General features: G+C 41.8%; 10 protein-coding genes and 1 long non-coding RNA gene across 16 annotated transcripts in view; 4 read left to right on the plus strand and 7 right to left on the minus strand.

The window, feature by feature from the left end:
* Nucleotides 1-1,095: 1,095 nt before the first annotated feature.
* Nucleotides 1,096-20,605, minus strand: LOC117192659. Of its 3 annotated transcripts, XM_033397385.1 has the most exons (4): nucleotides 20,484-20,605; nucleotides 19,796-20,419; nucleotides 19,606-19,736; nucleotides 1,804-1,950 (listed from the first exon to the last, which is right to left on the minus strand). In XM_033397385.1, the coding sequence occupies exons 2-4, from the start codon at nucleotides 19,821-19,823 to the stop codon at nucleotides 1,807-1,809; spliced, it is 303 nt and encodes a 100-aa protein (XP_033253276.1). In that variant the 5' UTR covers nucleotides 19,824-20,419; nucleotides 20,484-20,605; the 3' UTR covers nucleotides 1,804-1,806. The 3 variants fall into 3 exon arrangements, 1 of the variants encoding a protein (XP_033253276.1); XR_004474409.1 differs by lacking the exons at nucleotides 1,804-1,950; nucleotides 19,606-19,736; nucleotides 19,796-20,419; nucleotides 20,484-20,605 and adding exons at nucleotides 1,096-1,472; nucleotides 2,002-2,625; nucleotides 2,690-2,800; XR_004474408.1 differs by lacking the exons at nucleotides 19,606-19,736; nucleotides 19,796-20,419; nucleotides 20,484-20,605 and adding exons at nucleotides 2,002-2,625; nucleotides 2,690-2,800.
* Nucleotides 3,465-4,640, minus strand: LOC117192648 (7-methylguanosine phosphate-specific 5'-nucleotidase-like). Its single transcript, XM_033397370.1, has one exon. The coding sequence runs from the start codon at nucleotides 4,541-4,543 to the stop codon at nucleotides 3,548-3,550; it is 996 nt and encodes a 331-aa protein (XP_033253261.1). The 5' UTR covers nucleotides 4,544-4,640; the 3' UTR covers nucleotides 3,465-3,547.
* Nucleotides 4,666-6,391, plus strand: LOC117192662. Its single transcript, XR_004474410.1, has 3 exons — nucleotides 4,666-5,054; nucleotides 5,117-5,405; nucleotides 5,487-6,391. It is a non-coding gene; the product is annotated as an uncharacterized LOC117192662 (long non-coding RNA).
* LOC117192647 (7-methylguanosine phosphate-specific 5'-nucleotidase-like) lies at nucleotides 7,843-9,021 on the minus strand. Its single transcript, XM_033397369.1, has one exon. The coding sequence runs from the start codon at nucleotides 8,864-8,866 to the stop codon at nucleotides 7,871-7,873; it is 996 nt and encodes a 331-aa protein (XP_033253260.1). The 5' UTR covers nucleotides 8,867-9,021; the 3' UTR covers nucleotides 7,843-7,870.
* The window catches only part of LOC117192650, a 28,809-nt gene continuing 17,162 nt past the window's right edge, over nucleotides 9,130-20,776 (plus strand). The window contains exon 1 of one of the 2 annotated variants that reach the window (XM_033397374.1): nucleotides 9,130-9,183. The gene's annotated coding sequence lies outside the window, so the exon portion shown is untranslated. Of the gene's footprint in view, nucleotides 9,184-15,561; nucleotides 15,674-20,776 lie in introns of those variants that run through there. The other variant, XM_033397373.1, reaches the window with a different exon arrangement.
* Nucleotides 10,165-11,609, minus strand: LOC117192657. Its single transcript, XM_033397383.1, has 3 exons — nucleotides 11,385-11,609; nucleotides 10,697-11,320; nucleotides 10,165-10,639 (listed from the first exon to the last, which is right to left on the minus strand). The coding sequence occupies exons 2-3, from the start codon at nucleotides 10,722-10,724 to the stop codon at nucleotides 10,365-10,367; spliced, it is 303 nt and encodes a 100-aa protein (XP_033253274.1). The 5' UTR covers nucleotides 10,725-11,320; nucleotides 11,385-11,609; the 3' UTR covers nucleotides 10,165-10,364.
* On the minus strand, nucleotides 11,840-12,879 carry LOC117192654. Its single transcript, XM_033397380.1, has 3 exons — nucleotides 12,830-12,879; nucleotides 12,479-12,767; nucleotides 11,840-12,397 (listed from the first exon to the last, which is right to left on the minus strand). The coding sequence occupies exons 1-3, from the start codon at nucleotides 12,872-12,874 to the stop codon at nucleotides 12,378-12,380; spliced, it is 354 nt and encodes a 117-aa protein (XP_033253271.1). The 5' UTR covers nucleotides 12,875-12,879; the 3' UTR covers nucleotides 11,840-12,377.
* Nucleotides 14,244-15,381, minus strand: LOC117192656. The gene is made up of 3 exons (XM_033397382.1): nucleotides 15,262-15,381; nucleotides 14,581-15,204; nucleotides 14,244-14,522 (listed from the first exon to the last, which is right to left on the minus strand). The coding sequence occupies exons 2-3, from the start codon at nucleotides 14,606-14,608 to the stop codon at nucleotides 14,248-14,250; spliced, it is 303 nt and encodes a 100-aa protein (XP_033253273.1). The 5' UTR covers nucleotides 14,609-15,204; nucleotides 15,262-15,381; the 3' UTR covers nucleotides 14,244-14,247.
* LOC117192649 lies at nucleotides 15,666-16,853 on the plus strand. Of its 2 annotated transcripts, none has more exons than XM_033397371.1 (3): nucleotides 15,666-15,868; nucleotides 15,931-16,219; nucleotides 16,301-16,853. In XM_033397371.1, the coding sequence occupies exons 1-3, from the start codon at nucleotides 15,683-15,685 to the stop codon at nucleotides 16,318-16,320; spliced, it is 495 nt and encodes a 164-aa protein (XP_033253262.1). In that variant the 5' UTR covers nucleotides 15,666-15,682; the 3' UTR covers nucleotides 16,321-16,853. The 2 variants fall into 2 exon arrangements, with proteins under 2 accessions (XP_033253262.1, XP_033253263.1); XM_033397372.1 differs by having other exon boundaries at nucleotides 16,307-16,853.
* LOC117192658 lies at nucleotides 16,831-17,545 on the minus strand. The gene is made up of 2 exons (XM_033397384.1): nucleotides 17,188-17,545; nucleotides 16,831-17,129 (listed from the first exon to the last, which is right to left on the minus strand). The coding sequence occupies exons 1-2, from the start codon at nucleotides 17,213-17,215 to the stop codon at nucleotides 16,855-16,857; spliced, it is 303 nt and encodes a 100-aa protein (XP_033253275.1). The 5' UTR covers nucleotides 17,216-17,545; the 3' UTR covers nucleotides 16,831-16,854.
* LOC117192653 lies at nucleotides 18,330-19,311 on the plus strand. 2 transcript variants are annotated; one of them, XM_033397378.1, is made up of 3 exons: nucleotides 18,330-18,475; nucleotides 18,538-18,826; nucleotides 18,908-19,311. In XM_033397378.1, the coding sequence occupies exons 1-3, from the start codon at nucleotides 18,362-18,364 to the stop codon at nucleotides 18,925-18,927; spliced, it is 423 nt and encodes a 140-aa protein (XP_033253269.1). In that variant the 5' UTR covers nucleotides 18,330-18,361; the 3' UTR covers nucleotides 18,928-19,311. The 2 variants fall into 2 exon arrangements, with proteins under 2 accessions (XP_033253269.1, XP_033253270.1); XM_033397379.1 differs by having other exon boundaries at nucleotides 18,914-19,311.

Here is a 20,776-nt window from a genome sequence, read left to right on the forward strand (position 1 = left end):
AGAGACCCGCTTCGTCGCCGCAGCCTCCTTTTATAGCCCCTTGACGGGCCCCGGCTCGGCGTTGGTAGTTTTCCATCGCCGTCTCCTGGTTTCCATGGCCTTCGTAACGGGGCCTGGCCGGTGGCGTGATCCCACCTTACATATGAAATATGTAAACTATCTAGTTTGTAACTTAAGTTGATCATGATCCAATGTTTTTTATCTTTAAGCTATTTTTTATTTATATAAGTTTAAGTTTATAAAAATGTGGATTGAAATTCGTTTCGCTCGACCGCTGGCCAGATGTTTCTTTGTTCCAGTTCCACTTGGCTTCAGCTATCTGAAAGTTGGTTGCAGAACTATTTATATACATATATTAGATTGTGTGCTTTCTTTCTTTGAAAAGCAAATTTTTCCAACTAAACTATTTCAGACGGTTCGTTGTTTTTTCAAAACAAATTGGTTTGTTTTCAGGCGCTTCACAGCTGTTGCTTGGATTTCGATAAGTTAGTTTCAGTTCCACAGCGTTCCAGAAATTGCTGCAATCAACAGCTGTTCGTAGTTTTTATTGTAAAAACCGCGCGACGCGAGTACAAGTTAAATAAGCTGATTGTTTACACAGCGTTGTTCCGCATTGTTTTTGCTCATATAATATATAAATAAAAAGCTTGTCATATTAATAGGCTCTGCACACTGAGCACATCCCGGGGAATGGTGGGATTTTTTGACAGATGTGAAACTCCGATTCACACTGCCACCATCCACCATCCACCATCCACCATCCGTCAAAAACAGGTGATGCCAATAACAAGTTCATTAAATTTGCGCGGAAGATTTATTAATTCTTGGTTCTTATAATGGATGATGAAGATATAGCAATTATTTCGGCTGTGGTTCAACAGCAAAATATTTTCTTGCACCAACTAATAACAGCAACATAATAACGGGACATTTTGGGAGAAAGATGTACCAGAAAACAACGAGGCGTTTTTCAAAGAGAGTTTCCGAATGGAGAGGCCCTGCTTTGATATTTTAGTTAATCGGCTTGAAGTGCTGCGAAAGAAGGCCACCAACTGCCGAGCTGCAATTCCTTTGGAAAAGCGCATCGCCATTGCGCTATACACTTTGGGCTCGTCCTCTGAGTACCGAACAGTTGGCAGGCTTTTCGGTGTAGCTCCAAACAGTGTGTGTAATATCCTGCACGAGTTTTGCAGAGCACTTATACGTATGCAAATATCTTGCACAAAAATATGTATTTAGCAAGTTGGTTTAATGTCCTAAATTATTTAAATCCGATTCTTTTTAGATACAGATTTACGTATGTAAATATCGGCTCTGCAGGAAGGTGCAATGACTCGATGATATACCAGAAGTCAAGCCTTGCAAAACATATCGAAGCATCGGCATTACTCCAAGAGAAAGCCAAGGAAATAAGCGGAGTAAGCGTCCCTGTAATGCTTATCGGGGACTCGGCATTTAGGTTTTCTAAAAAGCTGATGAAACCTTCCCCGTTTTCCACAGTCGCCTCTTTGGAATAGCGCACGTTTAACTACAACCTTTCCAAAGCTAGGCGAGTGGTGGAAAATGCATTTGGGCATTTAAAAGCCAGATTTCGAATATTCGGAAAAGGTCTTGATAGCCACCAAAAAAATAATAGCGCCATAATAATGAGCTGTTGTATTTTACACAATATATTAAATATGCACAACAGCGCGATTAATGAAAATTGGGAGCTTGCAACAAATGAGCAGCGCGAACAGCCCGATACCGGCAACAGTTCTGCTGACTTTAATCAGTCAGCAGAACAGATACGATCTTATTACGAACTTATTTATTTTTATTTTTTAAAACTTCTAATAAGTCGTTCTGGAATTTTGTTTGGGTGCTGATCAAGTCCTGCACCATCTTCTCCTGCCTAACGTCGTGCTCCTCCTTCTTTCTGTGGTGGTCCTTTTGTTGTTCGAGACGCTCCTGGGCGAAAAATGAAATATATTTTTTTAACAATAAATTAATAAAACTTACTGTCGTTGTCCAATGTGCTCTGCTCCATGTTGTTTGCACTCAAGATGCCAAATCAGCGAACTTCAGTTCAGCGCCCTGAATGTGACGGTCAACCGGCGGTAATCTGATATCTTGCACATGCCGCAAGATCAGCATTATCGCTTATGCCAAGTCGGCTTACCGACTGTGGCTTTGTAGCTCTAAGTACATATATTTTGTAGCTTTGCATTCTTTGGCAATTAAATACTTTTGATTCAGCTTATGCCCCAGCTTGCTGGTGGCTCCTAGTTTTAGTTCTGTTCTTATAACGAAAGCTAACGCTTGTTAATAAACCTTGCTCCGGCAACCAGCCGTAAACACTTTGAATTGTTAATTCTATACCACTGTACCACAAGGCCAGTGATAAGAGAGACAGTTATCTCTCCAACATAATCTTCATAAAGGATTCTATACCACGGAACCCGCACGAGGACCACCGCATCAAGCAGCTAAGGCTACTTGGACATACGGACAACTTAATTTACACATGTGAATTTTTGCGTGGTCCGCGCAAATCTTCAATTTTCTCCTTCCATATGTCAATCAGCAGGCTCTCAAGCGCGGCACTCCATTTCACCCTGCCGCCTGCTGTTGTTCTCTTGTTTGCTGCATTGTGTAATAATATTATATATTATAAACAATAAAAAACAAATATATCTATTCAACGTACCACTGGAGGAGTTTTCTGGCACTAAATCCATTTTATTAATAGGCTTTTCAAAAATTTGGTCTGCTGTCCTTCCGAGATGTTCTGTTCTTGTTTTTGTTTTTTGTTAATTTTGTCACAATTTTGTCATTGTTTACGTTTTCGCAGTGAATACAATTTTTCCATTGTGAATGACAATTATTCAGAGTTGCATTTGAAAACCATCGTCTAACTATCGCATAGAAACGTGCGGTTTAGGAACATCCAAAATGGATGGTGGACTAATAGGCTCTGCACACTGAGCCCATCCCGGGGGAATGGTGGGATTTTTTGACAGATGTGAAACTCCGATTCACACTGCCACCATCCACCATCCGTCAGATTTGTTAGATCTCACTATACAACGTATATCTCAGAATTTCGCCCCACCCTCTTCCGCCCCCACAAAGGACGAAAATCTGTTGCATCCACAATATTGCACATTCGAGAAAACTAAAAACGCAAAATCATAGATAATGACCATATCTATCAGATTGCTGAATCTGGATCAGATCGGATCATTTTTGTAGCCAAAAGCAAGAAATCAATTTGCAGTGGCTACGCAGCTCCCGACGTCTCGCTCAGACTGATTTCTATCTCTCTCGCACGCACTCTTTGTCGTGTAGTTTAATATTAGCGGCGTCTGCCGGAGGAGAGCCATACTGACTAAGTATCGGGTATAAATGTAGAGTTGCGGTCTCCGCAGCAACTCACAACGTTCCCCCTCGTTTTAAATATATACTAAATAAAATTGAATAAATAATTTTGTAGCACAACGTTGTCATTTAATATGGTATGAATTGCTGTCAGAATGGATGAAATGGTTAAATCTAAACCACTTAATTAGTAGCTTCTGCTGTGTGTTTGTGTTTGAGAAAGCAGGAACGTTTTTTGAGTACGATACAGAGGGGCCTGCTGCTTCAGCTGGTGCTGCTTTTCGATGAGAGCGAGCAAAGCCCGGGGCAAATCCATTGTTTGATCATCCACCAAGACGATATCAAATGTCTTCATGTACTTATCCATATTGGCCTCCACATGTTCGAAAAGGAAACCAATTTTTATGATATGCGAAGAGGCCGGAACGCCGGAGGCCATGTCAGCGTCTCCCAGGGAATCCCCCATCACGATGATGTGGTCGCGTGTGTGGACCAGGTTGTAATACTCACTGCCGTCCAGGACAGTTTCGTTCTTGTTGAAGGTGTGTATCATGGGCTGCTGGAAGCCGTCCAGAAGTCCATTGCGAAATTGCAGGAAATTCGACACCACCTTTAAATTGGGATGCATCACATTTGCCTGGCGCAACACGGAGACCGCAGAGTTGCCCAGTCCGGCGGAGAACACCAATGTGGGAATGCCCAAGCGCTGTAGATCGGCAAAACACTCATGAGTACGGTCACGTAGCGCGTTTTTATTCTTGCTGGCAATCTGATCTATTTCTGATTGATCGAAGGGGAAGCCGGTGGCCAGCGCACCCGACTTGGTCCACCATTCGACCATGTATTGAACCTTCTCGGGGATGGGCATGTGCGGATCGATCTCAATTGGCCTGTACTTATGGGATAGTTTGTCCGACTCCGTTTTGAAGCTATCCGGCAGCGACTGGCAGGCATTGAAAATCCCAAAACTGGAGGGGACCACACTGCCGTCCTCAGTCCGCTGTTTGGTGATTGTATAGTCAAAGTCCGACACAATGCGCTCCGGGGCGCCCTGTACGAACTCATTGATGATGCACTCCACCTTGGAGGGATCTAGCATGCGACAGTGGTCCTGCATCAGCACCGGAATGTCCTGGATGCGCAGGCTTGGCTTGGTGGTTTCTTGCTTCTCCTCACAGCCCATGTTAGTTTTCTCGGACACAAACAGAAAGACGTTTGCGTTTTAACAGTGCGAACGTTGATATGGAAAAATTGTCGCTGACTGCACCGATGGAAATTCGCTGGGGAGGGAGCTTTCGATTCAGCAGTATCTGTAAATGTTATAGTGGTTAAGCGAATTAGTGCCGTCGCCTATGTACCGCTTTTTTTGCTTCCCCTGACAGATGTGAAACTCCGATTCACACTGCCACCATCCACCATCCACCATCCACCATCCGTCAAAAACAGGTGATGCCAATAACAAGTTCATTAAATTTGCGCGGAAGATTTATTAATTCTTGGTTCTTATAATGGATGATGAAGATATAGCAATTATTTCGGCTGTGGTTCAACAGCAAAATATTTTCTTGCACCAACTAATAATATTGCTGTCAATGAATAATGATGATGACGATGATGACTTTAACATTGACGAGGATGAGATGACCCAGATGACTGCCATAAAAACACAAAAGCCAGGAAGATTATGGTCGTTTGTGAGTACTTCTACTAACTTCAACCATAGTTTAAAGTACAAGGATATATTTTATGGTTTTAGAAGCGGTTCGGGACATTTTGGGAGAAAGATGTACCAGAAAACAACGAGGCGTTTTTCAAAGAGAGTTTCCGAATGGAGAGGCCATGCTTTGATATTTTAGTGAATCGGCTTGAAGTGCTGCGAAAGAAGGACACCAACTGCCGAGCTGCAATTCCTTTGGAAAAGCGCATCGCCATTGCGCTATAGACTTTGGGCTCGTCCTCTGAGTACCGAACAGTTGGCAGGCTTTTCGGTGTAGCTCCAAACAGTGTGTGTAATATCCTGCACGAGTTTTGCAGAGCACTTATAGGTATGCAAATATCTTGCACAAAAATATGTATTTAGCAAGTTGGTTTAATGTCCTAAATTATTTAAATCCGATTCTTTTTAGATACAGATTTACATATGTAAATATCGGCTCTGCAGGAAGGTGCAATGACTCGATGATATACCAGAAGTCAAGCCTTGCAAAACATATCGAAGCATCGGCATTACTCCAAGAGAAAGCCAAGGAAATAAGCGGAGTAAACGTCCCTGTAATGCTTATCGGGGACTCGGCATTTAGGTTTTCTAAAAAGCTGATGAAACCTTCCCCGTTTTCCACAGTCGCCTCTTTGGAATAGCGCACGTTTAACTACAACCTTTCCAAAGCTAGGCGAGTGGTGGAAAATGCATTTGGGCATTTAAAAGCCAGATTTCGAATATTCGGAAAAGGTCTTGATAGCCACCAAAAAAATAATAGCGCCATAATAATGAGCTGTTGTATTTTACACAATATATTAAATATGCACAACAGCGCGATTAATGAAAATTGGGAGCTTGCAACAAATGAGCAGCGCGAACAGCCCGATACCGGCAACAGTTCTGCTGCCTTTATCAGTCAGCAGAACAGATACGATCTTATTACGAACTTATTTATTTTTATTTTTTAAAACTTCTAATAAGTCGTTCTGGAATTTTGTTTGGGTGCTGATCAAGTCCTGCACCATCTTCTCCTGCCTAACGTCGTGCTCCTCCTTCTTTTTATGGTGGTCCTTTTGTTGTTCGAGACGCTCCTGGGCGATCTCTGCCAGCCACGAAATGTCGGTCTTTTTCTTTTTCTTTTGCGGACGCCCAGACAAGGTGCTGGAGCTACAAGATCCGTCCAGGTCCATCTCAATAATATCCGAAAAGTGCTCATCAGGATCTGCAATGAACACCTTAAATGAAATATATTTTTTTAGCAATAAATTAATAAAACTTACTGTCGTTGTCCAATGTGCTCTGCTCCATGTTGTTTGCACTCAAGATGCCAAATCAGCGAACTTCAGTTCAGCGCCCTGAATGTGACGGTCAACCGGCGGTAATTTGATATCTTGCACATGCCGCAAGATCAGCATTATCGCTTATGCCAAGTCGGCTTACCGACTGTAGCTTTGTAGCTCTAAGTACATATATTTTGTAGCTTTGCATTCTTTGGCAATTAAATACTTTTGATTCAGCTTATGCCCCAGCTTGCTGGTGGCTCCTAGTTTTAGTTCTGTTCTTATAACGAAAGCTAACGCTTGTTAATAAACCTTGCTCCGGCAACCAGCCGTAAACACTTTGAATTGTTAATTCTATACCACTGTACCACAAGGCCAGTGATAAGAGAGACAGTTATCTCTCCAACATAAGGGATTCTATACCACGGAACCCGCACGAGGACCACCGCATCAAGCAGCTAAGGCTACTTGGACATACGGACAACTTAATTTACACATGTGAATTTTTGCGTGGTCCGCGCAAATCTTCAATTTTCTCCTTCCATATGTCAATCAGCAGGCTCTCAAGCGCGGCACTCCATTTCACCCTGCCGCCTGCTGTTGTTCTCTAGTTTGCTGCATTGTGTAATAATATTATATATTATAAACAATAAAAAACAAATATATCTATTCAACGTACCACTGGAGGAGTTTTCTGGCACTAATCCATTTTATTAATAAGTTTTTCAAAAATTTGGTCTGCTGTCCTTCCGAGCTGTTCTGTTCTTGTTTTTGTTTTTTGTTAATTTTGTCACAATCATTGTTTACGTTTTCGCAGTGAATACCATTTTTCCATTGTGAATGACAATTATTCAGAGTTGAATTTGAAAACCATCGGCTAACTATCGCATAGAAACGTGCGGTTTAGGAACATCCAAAATGGATGGTGGACTAATAGGCTCTGCACACTGAGCCCATCCCGGGGGAATGGTGGGATTTTTTGACAGATGTGAAACTCCGATTCACACTGCCACCATCCACCATCCGTCAGATTTGTTAGATCTCACTATACAACGTATATCTCAGAATATCGCCTCACCCTCTTCCGCCCCCACAAAGGACGAAAATCTGTTGCATCCACAATATTGCACATTCGAGAAAACTAAAAACGCAAAATCATAGATAATGACCATATCTATCAGATTGCTGAATCTGGATCAGATCGGATCATTTTTGTAGCCAAAAGCAAGAAATCAATTTGCAGTGGCTACGCAGCGCCCGACGTCACGCTCAGACTGATTTCTATCTCTCTCGCACGCACTCTTTGTCGTGTAGTTTAATATTAGCGGCGTCTGCCGGAGGAGAGCCATACTGACTAAGTATCGGGTATAAATGTAGAGTTGCGGTCTCCGAAACAACTCACAACGTTCCCCCTCGTTTTAAATATATACTAAATAAAATTGAATAAATAATTTTGTAGCACAACGTTATCATTTAATATGGTATGAATTGCTGTCAGAATGGATGAAATGGTTAAATCTAAACCACTTAATTAGTAGCTTCTGCTGTGTGTTTGTGTTTGAGAAAGCAGGAACGTTTTTTGAGTACGATACAGAGGGGCCTGCTGCTTCAGCTGGTGCTGCTTTTCGATGAGAGCGAGCAAAGCCCGGGGCACATCCATTGTTTGATCATCCACCAAGACGATATCAAATGTCTTCATGTACTTATCCATATTGGCCTCCACATGTTCGAAAAGGAAACCAATTTTTATGATATGCGAAGAGGCCGGAACGCCGGAGGCCATGTCAGCGTCTCCCAGGGAATCCCCCATCACGCTGATGTGGTCGCGTGTGTGGACCAGGTTGTAATACTCACTGCCGTCCAGGACAGTTTCGTTCTTGTTGAAGGTGTGTATCATGGGCTGCTGGAAGCCGTCCAGAAGTCCATTGCGAAATTGCAGGAAATTCGACACCACCTTTAAATTGGGATGCATCACATTTGCCTGGCGCAACACGGAGACCGCAGAGTTGCCCAGTCCGGCGGAGAACACCAATGTGGGAATGCCCAAGCGCTGTAGATCGGCAAAACACTCATGAGTACGGTCACGTAGCGCGTTTTTATTCTTGCTGGCAATCTGATCTATTTCTGATTGATCGAAGGGGAAGCCGGTGGCCAGCGCACCCGACTTGGTCCACCATTCGACCATGTATTGAACCTTCTCGGGGATGGGCATGTGCGGATCGATCTCAATTGGCCTGTACTTATGGTATAGTTTGTCCGACTCCGTTTTGAAGCTATCCGGCAGCGACTGGCAGGCATTGAAGATCCCAAAACTGGAGGGCACCACACTGCCGTCCTCAGTCCGCTGTTTGGTGATTGTATAGTCAAAGTCCGACACAATGCGCTCCGGGCCGCCCTGTACGAACTCATTGATGATGCACTCCACCTTGGAGGGATCTAGCATGCGACAGTGGTCCTGCATCAGCACCGGAATGTCCTGGATGCGCAGGCTTGGCTTGGTGGTTTTTTGCTTCTCCTCACAGCCCATGTTAGTTTTCTCGGACACAAACAGAAAGACGTCTGCGTTTTAACAGTGCCAACGTTGATATGGAAAAATTGTCGCTGACTGCACCGATGGAAATTCGCTGGGGGAGGGAGCTTTCGATTCAGCAGTATCTGTAAATGTTATAGTGGTTAAGCGAATTAGTGCCGTCGCCTATGTACCGCTTTTTTTGCTTCCCCTGACAGATGTGAAACTCCGATTCACACTGCCACCATCCACCATCCACCATCCACCATCCGTCAAAAACAGGTGATGCCAATAACAAGTTCATTAAATTTGCGCGGAAGATTTATTAATTCTTGGTTCTTATAATGGATGATGAAGATATAGCAATTATTTCGGCTGTGGTTCAACAGCAAAATATTTTCTTGCACCAACTAATAATGTTGCTGTCAATGAATAATGATGATGACGATGATGACTTTAACATTGACGAGGATGAGATGACCCAGATGACTGCCATAAAAACACAAAAGCCAGGAAGATTATGGTCGTTTGTGAGTACTTCTACTAACTTCAACCATAGTTTAAAGTACAAGGACATATTTTATGGTTTTAGAAGCGGTTCGGGACATTTTGGGAGAAAGATGTACCAGAAAACAACGAGGCGTTTTTCAAAGAGAGTTTCCGAATGGAGAGGCCCTGCTTTGATATTTTAGTTAATCGGCTTGAAGTGCTGCGAAAGAAGGACACCAACTGCCGAGCTGCAATTCCTTTGGAAAAGCGCATCGCCATTGCGCTATACACTTTGGGCTCGTCCTCTGAGTACCGAACAGTTGGCAGGCTTTTCGGTGTAGCTCCAAACAGTGTGTGTAATATCCTGCACGAGTTTTGCAGAGCACTTATACGTATGCAAATATCTTGCAAAAAAATATGTATTTAGCAAGTTGGTTTAATGTCCTAAATTATTTAAATCCGATTCTTTTTAGATACAGATTTACATATGTAAATATCGGCTCGGCAGGAAGGTGCAATGACTCGATAATATACCAGAAGTCAAGCCTTGCAAAACATATCGAAGCATCGGCATTACTGCAAGAGAAAGCCAAGGAAATAAGCGGAGTAAACGTCCCTGTAATGCTTATCGGGGACTCGGCATTTAGGTTTTCTAAAAAGCTGATGAAACCTTACCCGTTTTCCACAGTCGCCTCTTTGGCATAGCGCACGTTTAACTACAACCTTTCCAAAGCTAGGCGAGTGGTGGAAAATGCATTTGGGCATTTAAAAGCCAGATTTCGAATATTCGGAAAAGGTCTTGATAGCCACCACAAAAATAATAGCGCCATAATAATGAGCTGTTGTATTTTACACAATATATTAAATATGCACAACAGCGCGATTAATGAAAATTGGGAGCTTGCAACAAATGAGCAGCGCGAACAGCCCGATACCAGCAACAGTTCTGATGACTTTAATCAGTCAGCAGAACAGATACGATCTGCAATCGCAAAATATTGTGTAGACCGTAATGAAAATTAAAAACTTATTTATTTTTATTTTTTAAGACTTCTAATAAGTCGTTCTGGAATTTTGTTTGGGTGCTGATCAAGTCCTGCACCATCTTCTCCTGCCTAACGTCGTGCTCCTCCTTCTTTCTGTGGTGGTCCTTTTGTTGTTCGAGACGCTCCTGGGCGATCTCTGCCAGCCACGAAATGTCGGTCTTTTTCTTTTTCTTTGGCGGACGCCCAGACAAGGTGCTGGAGCTACAAGATGCGTCCAGGTCCATCTCAATAATATCCGAAAAGTACTCATCAGGATCTGCAATGAACACCTTAAATGAAATATATTTTTTAGCAATAAATTAATAAAACTTACTGTCGTTGTCCAATGTGCTCTGCTCCATGTTGTTTGCACTCAAGATGCCAAATCAGCGAACTTCAGTTCAGCGCCCTGAATGTGACGGTCAACCGGCGGTAATCTGATATCTTGCACATGCCGCAAGATCAGCATTATCGCTTATGCCAAGTCGGCTTACCGACTGTAGCTTTGTAGCTCTAAGTACATATATTTTGTAGCTTTGCATTCTTTGGCAATTAAATACTTTTGATTCAGCTTATGCCCCAGCTTGCTGGTGGCTCCTAGTTTTAGTTCTGTTCTTATAACGAAAGCTAACGCTTGTTAATAAACCTTGCTCCGGCAACCAGCCGTAAACACTTTGAATTATTAATTCTATACCACTGTACCACAAGGCCAGTGATAAGAGAGACAGTTATCTCTCCAACATAATCTTCATAAAGGATTCTATACCACGGAACCCGCACGAGGACCACCGCATCAAGCAGCTAAGGCTACTTGGACATACGGACAACTTAATTTACACATGTGAATTTTTGCGTGGTCCGCGCAAATCTTCAATTTTCTCCTTCCATATGTCAATCAGCAGGCTCTCAAGCGCGGCACTCCATTTCACCCTGCCGCCTGCTGTTGTTCTCTTGTTTGCTGCATTGTGTAATAATATTATATATTGTAAACAATAAAAAACAAATATATCTATTCAACGTACCACTGGAGGAGTTTTCTGGCACTAAATCCATTTTATCAATAAGTTTTTCAAAAATTTGGTCTGCTGTCCTTCCGAGCTGTTCTGTTCTTGTTTTTGTTTTTTGTTAATTTTGTCACAATCATTGCTTACGTTTTCGCAGTGAATACCATTTTTCCATTGTGAATGACAATTATTCAGAGTTGCATTTGAAAACCATCGGCTAACTATCGCATAGAAACGTGCGGTTTAGGAACATCCAAAATGGATGGTGGACTAATAGGCTCTGCACACTGAGCCCATCCCGGGGGAATGGTGGGATTTTTTGACAGATGTGAAACTCCGATTCACACTGCCACCATCCACCATCCGTCAGATTTGTTAGATCTCACTATAAAACGCATATCTCAGAATTTCGCCCCACCCTCTTCCGCCCCCACAAAGGACGAAAATCTGTTTAAAAAATAGAAATAAATAAGTTTTTAATTTTCATTACGGTCTACACAATATTTTGCGATTGCAGATCGTATCTGTTCTGCTGACTGATTAAAGTCAGCAGAACTGTTGCTGGTATCGGGCTGTTCGCGCTGCTCATTTGTTGCAAGCTCCCAATTTTCATTAATCGCGCTGTTGTACATATTTAATATATTGTGTAAAATACAACAGCTCATTATTATGGCGCTATTATTTTTGTGGTGGCTATCAAGACCTTTTCCGAATCGAAATTTCGAAATCTGGCTTTTAAATGCCCAAATGCATTTTCCACCACTCGCCTAGCTTTGGAAAGGTTGTAGTTAAACGTGCGCTATTCCAAAGAGGCGACTGTGGAAAACGGGTAAGGTTTCATCAGCTTTTTAGAAAACCTAAATGCCGAGTCCCCGATAAGCATTACAGGGACGTTTACTCCGCTTATTTCCTTGGCTTTCTCTTGGAGTAATGCCGATGCTTCGATATGTTTTGCAAGGCTTGACTTCTGGTATATCATCGAGTCATTGCACCTTCCTGCAGAGCCGATATTTACATATGTAAATCTGTATCTAAAAAGAATCGGATTTAAATAATTTAGGACATTAAACCAACTTGCTAAATACATATTTTTGTGCAAGATATTTGCATACCTATAAGTGCTCTGCAAAACTCGTGCAGGATATTACACACACTGTTTGGAGCTACACCGAAAAGCCTGCCAACTGTTCGGTACTCAGAGGACGAGCCCAAAGTGTATAGCGCAATGGCAATGCGCTTTTCCAAAGGAATTGCAGCTCGGCAGTTGGTGTCCTTCTTTCGCAGCACTTCAAGCCGATTAACTAAAATATCAAAGCAGGGCCTCTCCATTCGGAAACTCTCTTTGAAAAACGCCTCGTTGTTTTCTGGTACATCTTTCCCCCAAAATGTCCCGAACCGCTTCTAAAACCATAAAATATGTCCTTGTACTTTAAACTATGGTTGAAGTTAGTAGAAGTACTCACAAACGACCATAATCTTCCTGGCTTTTGTGTTTTTATGGCAGTCATCTGGGTCTGAAAATGCTCGTCAATGTTAAAGTCATCATCGTCATCATCATTATTCATTGACAGCAACATTATTAGTTGGTGCAAGAAAATATTTTGCTGTTGAACCACAGCCGAAATAATTGCTATATCTTCATCATCCATTATAAGAACCAAGAATTAATAAATCTTCCGCGCAAATTTAATGAACTTGTTTTTGGCATCAGCTGTTTTTGACGGATGGTGGATGGTGGATGGTGGCAGTGTGAATCGGAGTCTCACATCTGTCAAAAAATCCCACCATTCCCCCGGGATGGGCTCAGTGTGCAGAGCCTATTAGTACACCATCCATTTTGATGTTCCTAATAGGCTGCCATAAAAACACAAAAGCCAGGAAGATTATGGTCGTTTGTGAGGACTTCTACTAACTTCAACCATAGTTTAAAGTACAAGGACATATTTTATGGTTTTAGAAGCGGTTCGGGACATTTTGGGAGAAAGATGTACCAGAAAACAACGAGGCGTTTTTCAAAGAGAGTTTCCGAATGGAGAGGCCCTGCTTTGATATTTTAGTTAATCGGCTTGAAGTGCTGCGAAAGAAGGACACCAACTGCCGAGCTGCAATTCCTTTGGAAAAGCGCATCGCCATTGCGCTATACACTTTGGGCTCGTCCTCTGAGTACCGAACAGTTGGCAGGCTTTTCGGTGTAGCTCCAAACAGTGTGTGTAATATCCTGCACGAGTTTTGCAGAGCACTTATAGGTATGCAAATATCTTGCACAAAAATATGTATTTAGCAAGTTGGTTTAATGTCCTAAATTATTTAAATCCGATTCTTTTTAGATACAGATTTACATATGTAAATATCGGCTCTGCAGGAAGGTGCAATGACTCGATGATATACCAGAAGTCAAGCCTTGCAAAACATATCGAAGCATCGGCATTACTGCAAGAGAAAGCCAAGGAAATAAGCGGAGTAAACGTCCCTGTAATGCTTATCGGGGACTCGGCATTTAGGTTTTCTAAAAAGCTGATGAAACCTTACCCGTTTTCCACAGTCGCCTCTTTGGCATAGCGCACGTTTAACTACAACCTTTTCAAAGCTAGGCGAGTGGTGGAAAATGCATTTGGGCATTTAAAAGCCAGATTTCGAATATTCGGAAAAGGTCTTGATAGCCACCACAAAAATAATAGCGCCATAATAATGAGCTGTTGTATTTTACACAATATATTAAATATGCACAACAGCGCGATTAATGAAAATTGGGAGCTTGCAACAAATGAGCAGCGCGAACAGCCCGATACCAGCAACAGTTCTGATGACTTTAATCAGTCAGCAGAACAGATACGATCTGCAATCGCAAAATATTGTGTAGACCGTAATGAAAATTAAAAACTTATTTATTTTTATTTTTTAAGACTTCTAATAAGTCGTTCTGGAATTTTGTTTGGGTGCTGATCAAGTCCTGCACCATCTTCTCCTGCCTAACGTCGTGCTCCTCCTTCTTTCTGTGGTGGTCCTTTTGTTGTTCGAGACGCTCCTGGGCGATCTCTGCCAGCCACGAAATGTCGGTCTTTTTCTTTTTCTTTGGCGGACGCCCAGACAAGGTGCTGGAGCTACAAGATCCGTCCAGGTCCATCTCAATAATATCCGAAAAGTGCTCATCAGGATCTGCAATGAACACCTTAAATGAAATATATTTTTTTAGCAATAAATTAATAAAACTTACTGTCGTTGTCCAATGTGCTCTGCTCCATGTTGTTTGCACTCAAGATGCCAAATCAGCGAACTTCAGTTCAGCGCCCTGAATGTGACGGTCAACCGGCGGTAATCTGATATCTTGCACATGCCGCAAGATCAGCATTATCGCTTATGCCAAGTCGGCTTACCGACTGTAGCTTTGTAGCTCTAAGTACATATATTTTGTAGCTTTGCATTCTTTGGCAATTAAATACTTTTGATTCAGCTTATGCCCCAGCTTGCTGGTGGCTCCTAGTTTTAGTTCCGTTCTTATAACGAAAGCTAACGCTTGTTAATAAACCTTGCTCCGGCAACCAGCCGTAAACACTTTGAATTATTAATTCTATACCACTGTACCACAAGGCCAGTGATAAGAGAGACAGTTATCTCTCCAACATAATCTTCATAAAGATTTCTATACCACGGAACCCGCACGAGGACCACCGCATCAAGCAGCTAAGGCTACTTGGACATACGGACAACTTAATTTACACATGTGAATTTTTGCGTGGTCCGCGCAAATCTTCAATTTTCTCCTTCCATATGTCCATCAGCAGGCTCTCAAGCGCGGCACTCCATTTCACCCTGCCGCCTGCTGTTGTTCTCTTGTTTGCTGCATTGTGTAGTAGCTTTATAAACAATAAAAAACAAATATATCTATTCAACGTACCACTGGAGGAGTTTTCTGGCACTAAATCCATTTTATTAATAAGTTTTTCAAAAATTTGGTCTGCTGTCCTTCCGAGCTGTTCTGTTCTTGTTTTTGTTTTTTGTTAATTTTGTCACAATCATTGTTTACGTTTTCGCAGTGAATACCATTTTTCCATTGTGAATGACAATTATTCAGAGTTGCATTTGAAAACCATCGGCTAACTATCGCATAGAAACGTGCGGTTTAGGAACATCCAAAATGGATGGTGGACTAATAGGCTCTGCACACTGAGCCCATCCCGGGGGGAATGGTGGGATTTTTTGACAGATGTGAAACTCCGATTCACACTGCCACCATCCACCATCCGTCAAAAACAGCTGATGCCAATAACAAGTTCATTAAATTTGCGCGGAAGATTTATTAATTCTTGGTTCTTATAATGGATGATGAAGATATAGCAATTATTTCGGCTGTGGTTCAACAGCAAAATATTTTCTTGCACCAACTAATAATGTTGCTGTCAATGAATAATGATGATGACGATGATGACTTTAACATTGACGAGGATGAGATGACCCAGATGACTGCCATAAAAACACAAAAGCCAGGAAGATTATGGTCGTTTGTGAGTACTTCTACTAACTTCAACCATAGTTTAAAGTACAAGGACATATTTTATGGTTTTAGAAGCGGTTCGGGACATTTTGGGAGAAAGATGTACCAGAAAACAACGAGGCGTTTTTCAAAGAGAGTTTCCGAATGGAGAGGCCCTGCTTTGATATTTTAGTGAATCGGCTTGAAGTGCTGCGAAAGAAGGACACCAACTGCCGAGCTGCAATTCTTTTGGAAAAGCGCATCGCCATTGCGCTATACACTTTGGGCTCGTCCTCTGAGTACCGAACAGTTGGCAGGCTTTTCGGTGTAGCTCCAAACAGTGTGTGTAATATCCTGCACGAGTTTTGCAGAGCACTTATAGGTATGCAAATATCTTGCACAAAAATATGTATTTAGCAAGTTGGTTTAATGTCCTAAATTATTTAAATCCGATTCTTTTTAGATACAGATTTACATATGTAAATATCGGCTCTGCAGGAAGGTGAAATGACTCGATGATATACCAGAAGTCAAGCCTTGCAAAACATATCGAAGCATCGGCATTACTCCAAGAGAAAGCCAAGGAAATAAGCGGAGTAAACGTCCCTGTAATGCTTATCGGGGACTCGGCATTTAGGTTTTCTAAAAAGCTGATGAAACCTTCCCCGTTTTCCACAGTCGCCTCTTTGGAATAGCGCACGTTTAACTACAACCTTTCCAAAGCTAGGCGAGTGGTGGAAAATGCATTTGGGCATTTAAAAGCCAGATTTCGAATATTCGGAAAAGGTCTTGATAGCCACCAAAAAAATAATAGCGCCATAATAATGAGCTGTTGTATTTTACACAATATATTAAATATGCACAACAGCGCGATTAATGAAAATTGGGAGCTTGCAACAAATGAGCAGCGCGAACAGCCCGATACCAGCAACAGTTCTGCTGACTTTAATCAGTCAGCAGAACAGATACGATCTGCAATCGCAAAATATTGTGTAGACCGTAATGAAAATTAAAAACTTATTTATTTTTAATTTTTAAAACTTCTAATAAGTCGTTCTGGAATTTTGTTTGGGTGCTGATCAAGTCCTGCACCATCTTCTCCTGCCTAACGTCGTGCTCCTCCTTCTTTCTGTGGTGGTCCTTTTGTTGTTCGAGACGCTCCTGGGCGATCTCTGCCAGCCACGAAATGTCGGTCTTTTTCTTTTTCTTTGGCGGACGCCCAGACAAGGTGCTGGAGCTACAAGATCCGTCCAGGTCCATCTCAATAATATCCGAAAAGTGCTCATCAGGATCTGCAATGAACACCTTAAATGAAATATATTTTTTTAGCAATAAATTAATAAAACTTACTGTCGTTGTCCAATGTGCTCTGCTCCATGTTGTTTGCACTCAAGATGCCAAATCAGCGAACTTCAGTTCAGCGCCCTGAATGTGACGGTCAACCGGCGGTAATCTGATATCTTGCACATGCCGCAAGATCAGCATTATCGCTTATGCCAAGTCGGCTTACCGACTGTAGCTTTGTAGCTCTAAGTACATATATTTTGTAGCTTTGCATTCTTTGGCAATTAAATACTTTTGATTCAGCTTATGCCCCAGCTTGCTGGTGGCTCCTAGTTTTAGTTCTGTTCTTATAACGAAAGCTAACGCTTGTTAATAAACCTTGCTCCGGCAACCAGCCGTAAACACTTTGAATTATTAACTCTATACCACTGTACCACAAGGCCAGTGATAAGAGAGACAGTTATCTCTCCAACATAATCTTCATAAAGATTTCTATACCACGGAACCCGCACGAGGACCACCGCATCAAGCAGCTAAGGCTACTTGGACATACGGACAACTTAATTTACACATGTGAATTTTTGCGTGGTCCGCGCAAATCTTCAATTTTCTCCTTCCATATGTCAATCAGCAGGCTCTCAAGCGCGGCACTCCATTTCACCCTGCCGCCTGCTGTTGTTCTCTTGTTTGCTGCATTGTGTAGTAGCTTTATAAACAATAAAAAACAAATATATCTATTCAACGTACCACTGGAGGAGTTTTCTGGCACTAAATCCATTTTATTAATAAGTTTTTCAAAAATTTGGTCTGCTGTCCTTCCGAGCTGTTCTGTTCTTGTTTTTGTTTTTTGTTAATTTTGTCACAATCATTGTTTACGTTTTCGCAGTGAATACCATTTTTCCATTGTGAATGACAATTATTCAGAGTTGCATTTGAAAACCATCGGCTAACTATCGCATAGAAACGTGCGGGTTAGGAACATCCAAAATGGATGGTGGACTAATAGGCTCTGCACACTGAGCCCATCCAGGGGGGAATGGTGGGATTTTTTGACAGATGTGAAACTCCGATTCACACTGCCACCATCCACCATCCGTCAAAAACAGCTGATGCCAATAACAAGTTCATTAAATTTGCGCGGAAGATTTATTAATTCTTTGTTCTTATAATAGATGATGAAGATATAGCAATTATTTCGGCTGTGGTTCAACAGCAAAATCTTTTCTTGCACCAACTAATAATGTTGCTGTCAATGAATAATGATGATGACGATGATGACTTTAACATTGACGAGGATGAGATGACCCAGATGACTGCCATAAAAACACAAAAGCCAGGAAGATTATGGTCGTTTGTGAGTACTTCTACTAACTTCAACCATAGTTTAAAGTACAAGGACATATTTTATGGTTTTAGAAGCGGTTCGGGACATTTTGGGAGAAAGATGTACCAGAAAACAACGAGGCGTTTTTCAAAGAGAGTTTACGAATGGAGAGGCCCTGCTTTGATATTTTAGTGAATCGGCTTGAAGTGCTGCGAAAGAAGGACACCAACTGCCGAGCTGCAATTCTTTTGGAAAAGCGCATCGCCATTGCGCTATACACTTTGGGCTCGTCCTCTGAGTACCGAACAGTTGGCAGGCTTTTCGGTGTAGCTCCAAACAGTGTGTGTAATATCCTGCACGAGTTTTGCAGAGCACTTATAGGTATGCAAATATCTTGCACAAAAATATGTATTTAGCAAGTTGGTTTAATGTCCTAAATTATTTAAATCCGATTCTTTTTAGATACAGATTTACATATGTAAATATCGGCTCTGCAGGAAGGTGAAATGACTCGATGATATACCAGAAGTCAAGCCTTGCAAAACATATCGAAGCATCGGCATTACTCCAAGAGAAAGCCAAGGAAATAAGCGGAGTAAACGTCCCTGTAATGCTTATCGGGGACTCGGCATTTAGGTTTTCTAAAAAGCTGATGAAACCTTCCCCGTTTTCCACAGTCGCCTCTTTGGAATAGCGCACGTTTAACTACAACCTTTCCAAAGCTAGGCGAGTGGTGGAAAATGCATTTGGGCATTTAAAAGCCAGATTTCGAATATTCGGAAAAGGTCTTGATAGCCACCAAAAAAATAATAGCGCCATAATAATGAGCTGTTGTATTTTACACAATATATTAAATATGCACAACAGCGCGATTAATGAAAATTGGGAGCTTGCAACAAATGAGCAGCGCGAACAGCCCGATACCAGCAACAGTTCTGCTGACTTTAATCAGTCAGCAGAACAGATACGATCTGCAATCGCAAAATATTGTGTAGACCGTAATAAAAATTAAAAACTTATTTTTTTTTTTTTTTTAAAACTTCTAATAAGTCGTTCTGGAATTTTGTTTGGGTGCTGATCAAGTCCTGCACCATCTTCTCCTGCCTAACGTCGTGCTCCTCCTTCTTTCTGTGGTGGTCCTTTTGTTGTTCGAGACGCTCCTGGGCGATCTCTGCCAGCCACGAAATGTCGGTCTTTTTCTTTTTCTTTGGCGGACGCCCAGACAAGGTGCTGGAGCTACAAGATCCGTCCAGGTCCATCTCAATAGTATCCGAAAAGTACTCATCAGGATCTGCAATGATCACCTTAAATGAAATATATTTTTTTTAGCAATAAATTAATAAAACTTACTGTCGTTGTCCAATGTGCTCTGCTCCATGTTGTTTGCACTCAAGATGCCAAATCAGCGAACTTCAGTTCAGCGCCCTGAATGTGACGGTCAACCGGCGGTAATCTGATATCTTGCACATGCCGCAAGATCAGCATTATCGCTTATGCCAAGTCGGCTTACCGACTGTAGCTTTGTAGCTCTAAGTACATATATTTTGTAGCTTTGCATTCTTTGGCAATTAAATACTTTTGATTCAGCTTATGCCCCAGCTTGCTGGTGGCTCCTAGTTTTAGTTCTGTTCTTATAACGAAAGCTAACGCTTGTTAATAAACCTTGCTCCGGCAACCAGCCGTAAACACTTTGAATTATTAATTCTATACCACTGTACCACAAGGCCAGTGATAAGAGAGACAGTTATCTCTCCAACATAATCTTCATAAAGGATTCTATACCACGGAACCCGCACGAGGACCACCGCATCAAGCAGCTAAGGCTACTTGGACATACGGACAACTTAATTTACACATGTGAATTTTTGCGTGGTCCGCGCAAATCTTCAATTTTCTCCTTCCATATGTCAATCAGCAGGCTCTCAAGCGCGGCACTCCATTTCACCCTGCCGCCTGCTGTTGTTATCTTGTTTGCTGCATTGTGTAATAATATTATATATTATAAACAATAAAAAACAAATATATCTATTCAACGTACCACTGGAGGAGTTTTCTGGCACTAAATCCATTTTATTAATAAGTTTTTCAAAAATTTGGTCTGCTGTCCTTCCGAGCTGTTCTGTTCTTGTTTTTGTTTTTTGTTAATTTTGTCACAATTTTGTCATTGTTTACGTTTTCGCAGTGAATACCATTTTTCCATTGTGAATGACAATTATTCAGAGCTGCATTTGAAAACCATCGGCTAACTATCGCATAGAAACGTGCGGTTTAGGAACATCCAAAATGGATGGTGGACTAATAGGCTCTGCACACTGAGCCCATCCCGGGGGA

Source organism: Drosophila miranda, assembly GCF_003369915.1.
Source record: "Drosophila miranda strain MSH22 chromosome Y unlocalized genomic scaffold, D.miranda_PacBio2.1 Contig_Y2_pilon, whole genome shotgun sequence".
Lineage (NCBI taxonomy): Eukaryota > Metazoa > Arthropoda > Insecta > Diptera > Drosophilidae > Drosophila > Drosophila miranda.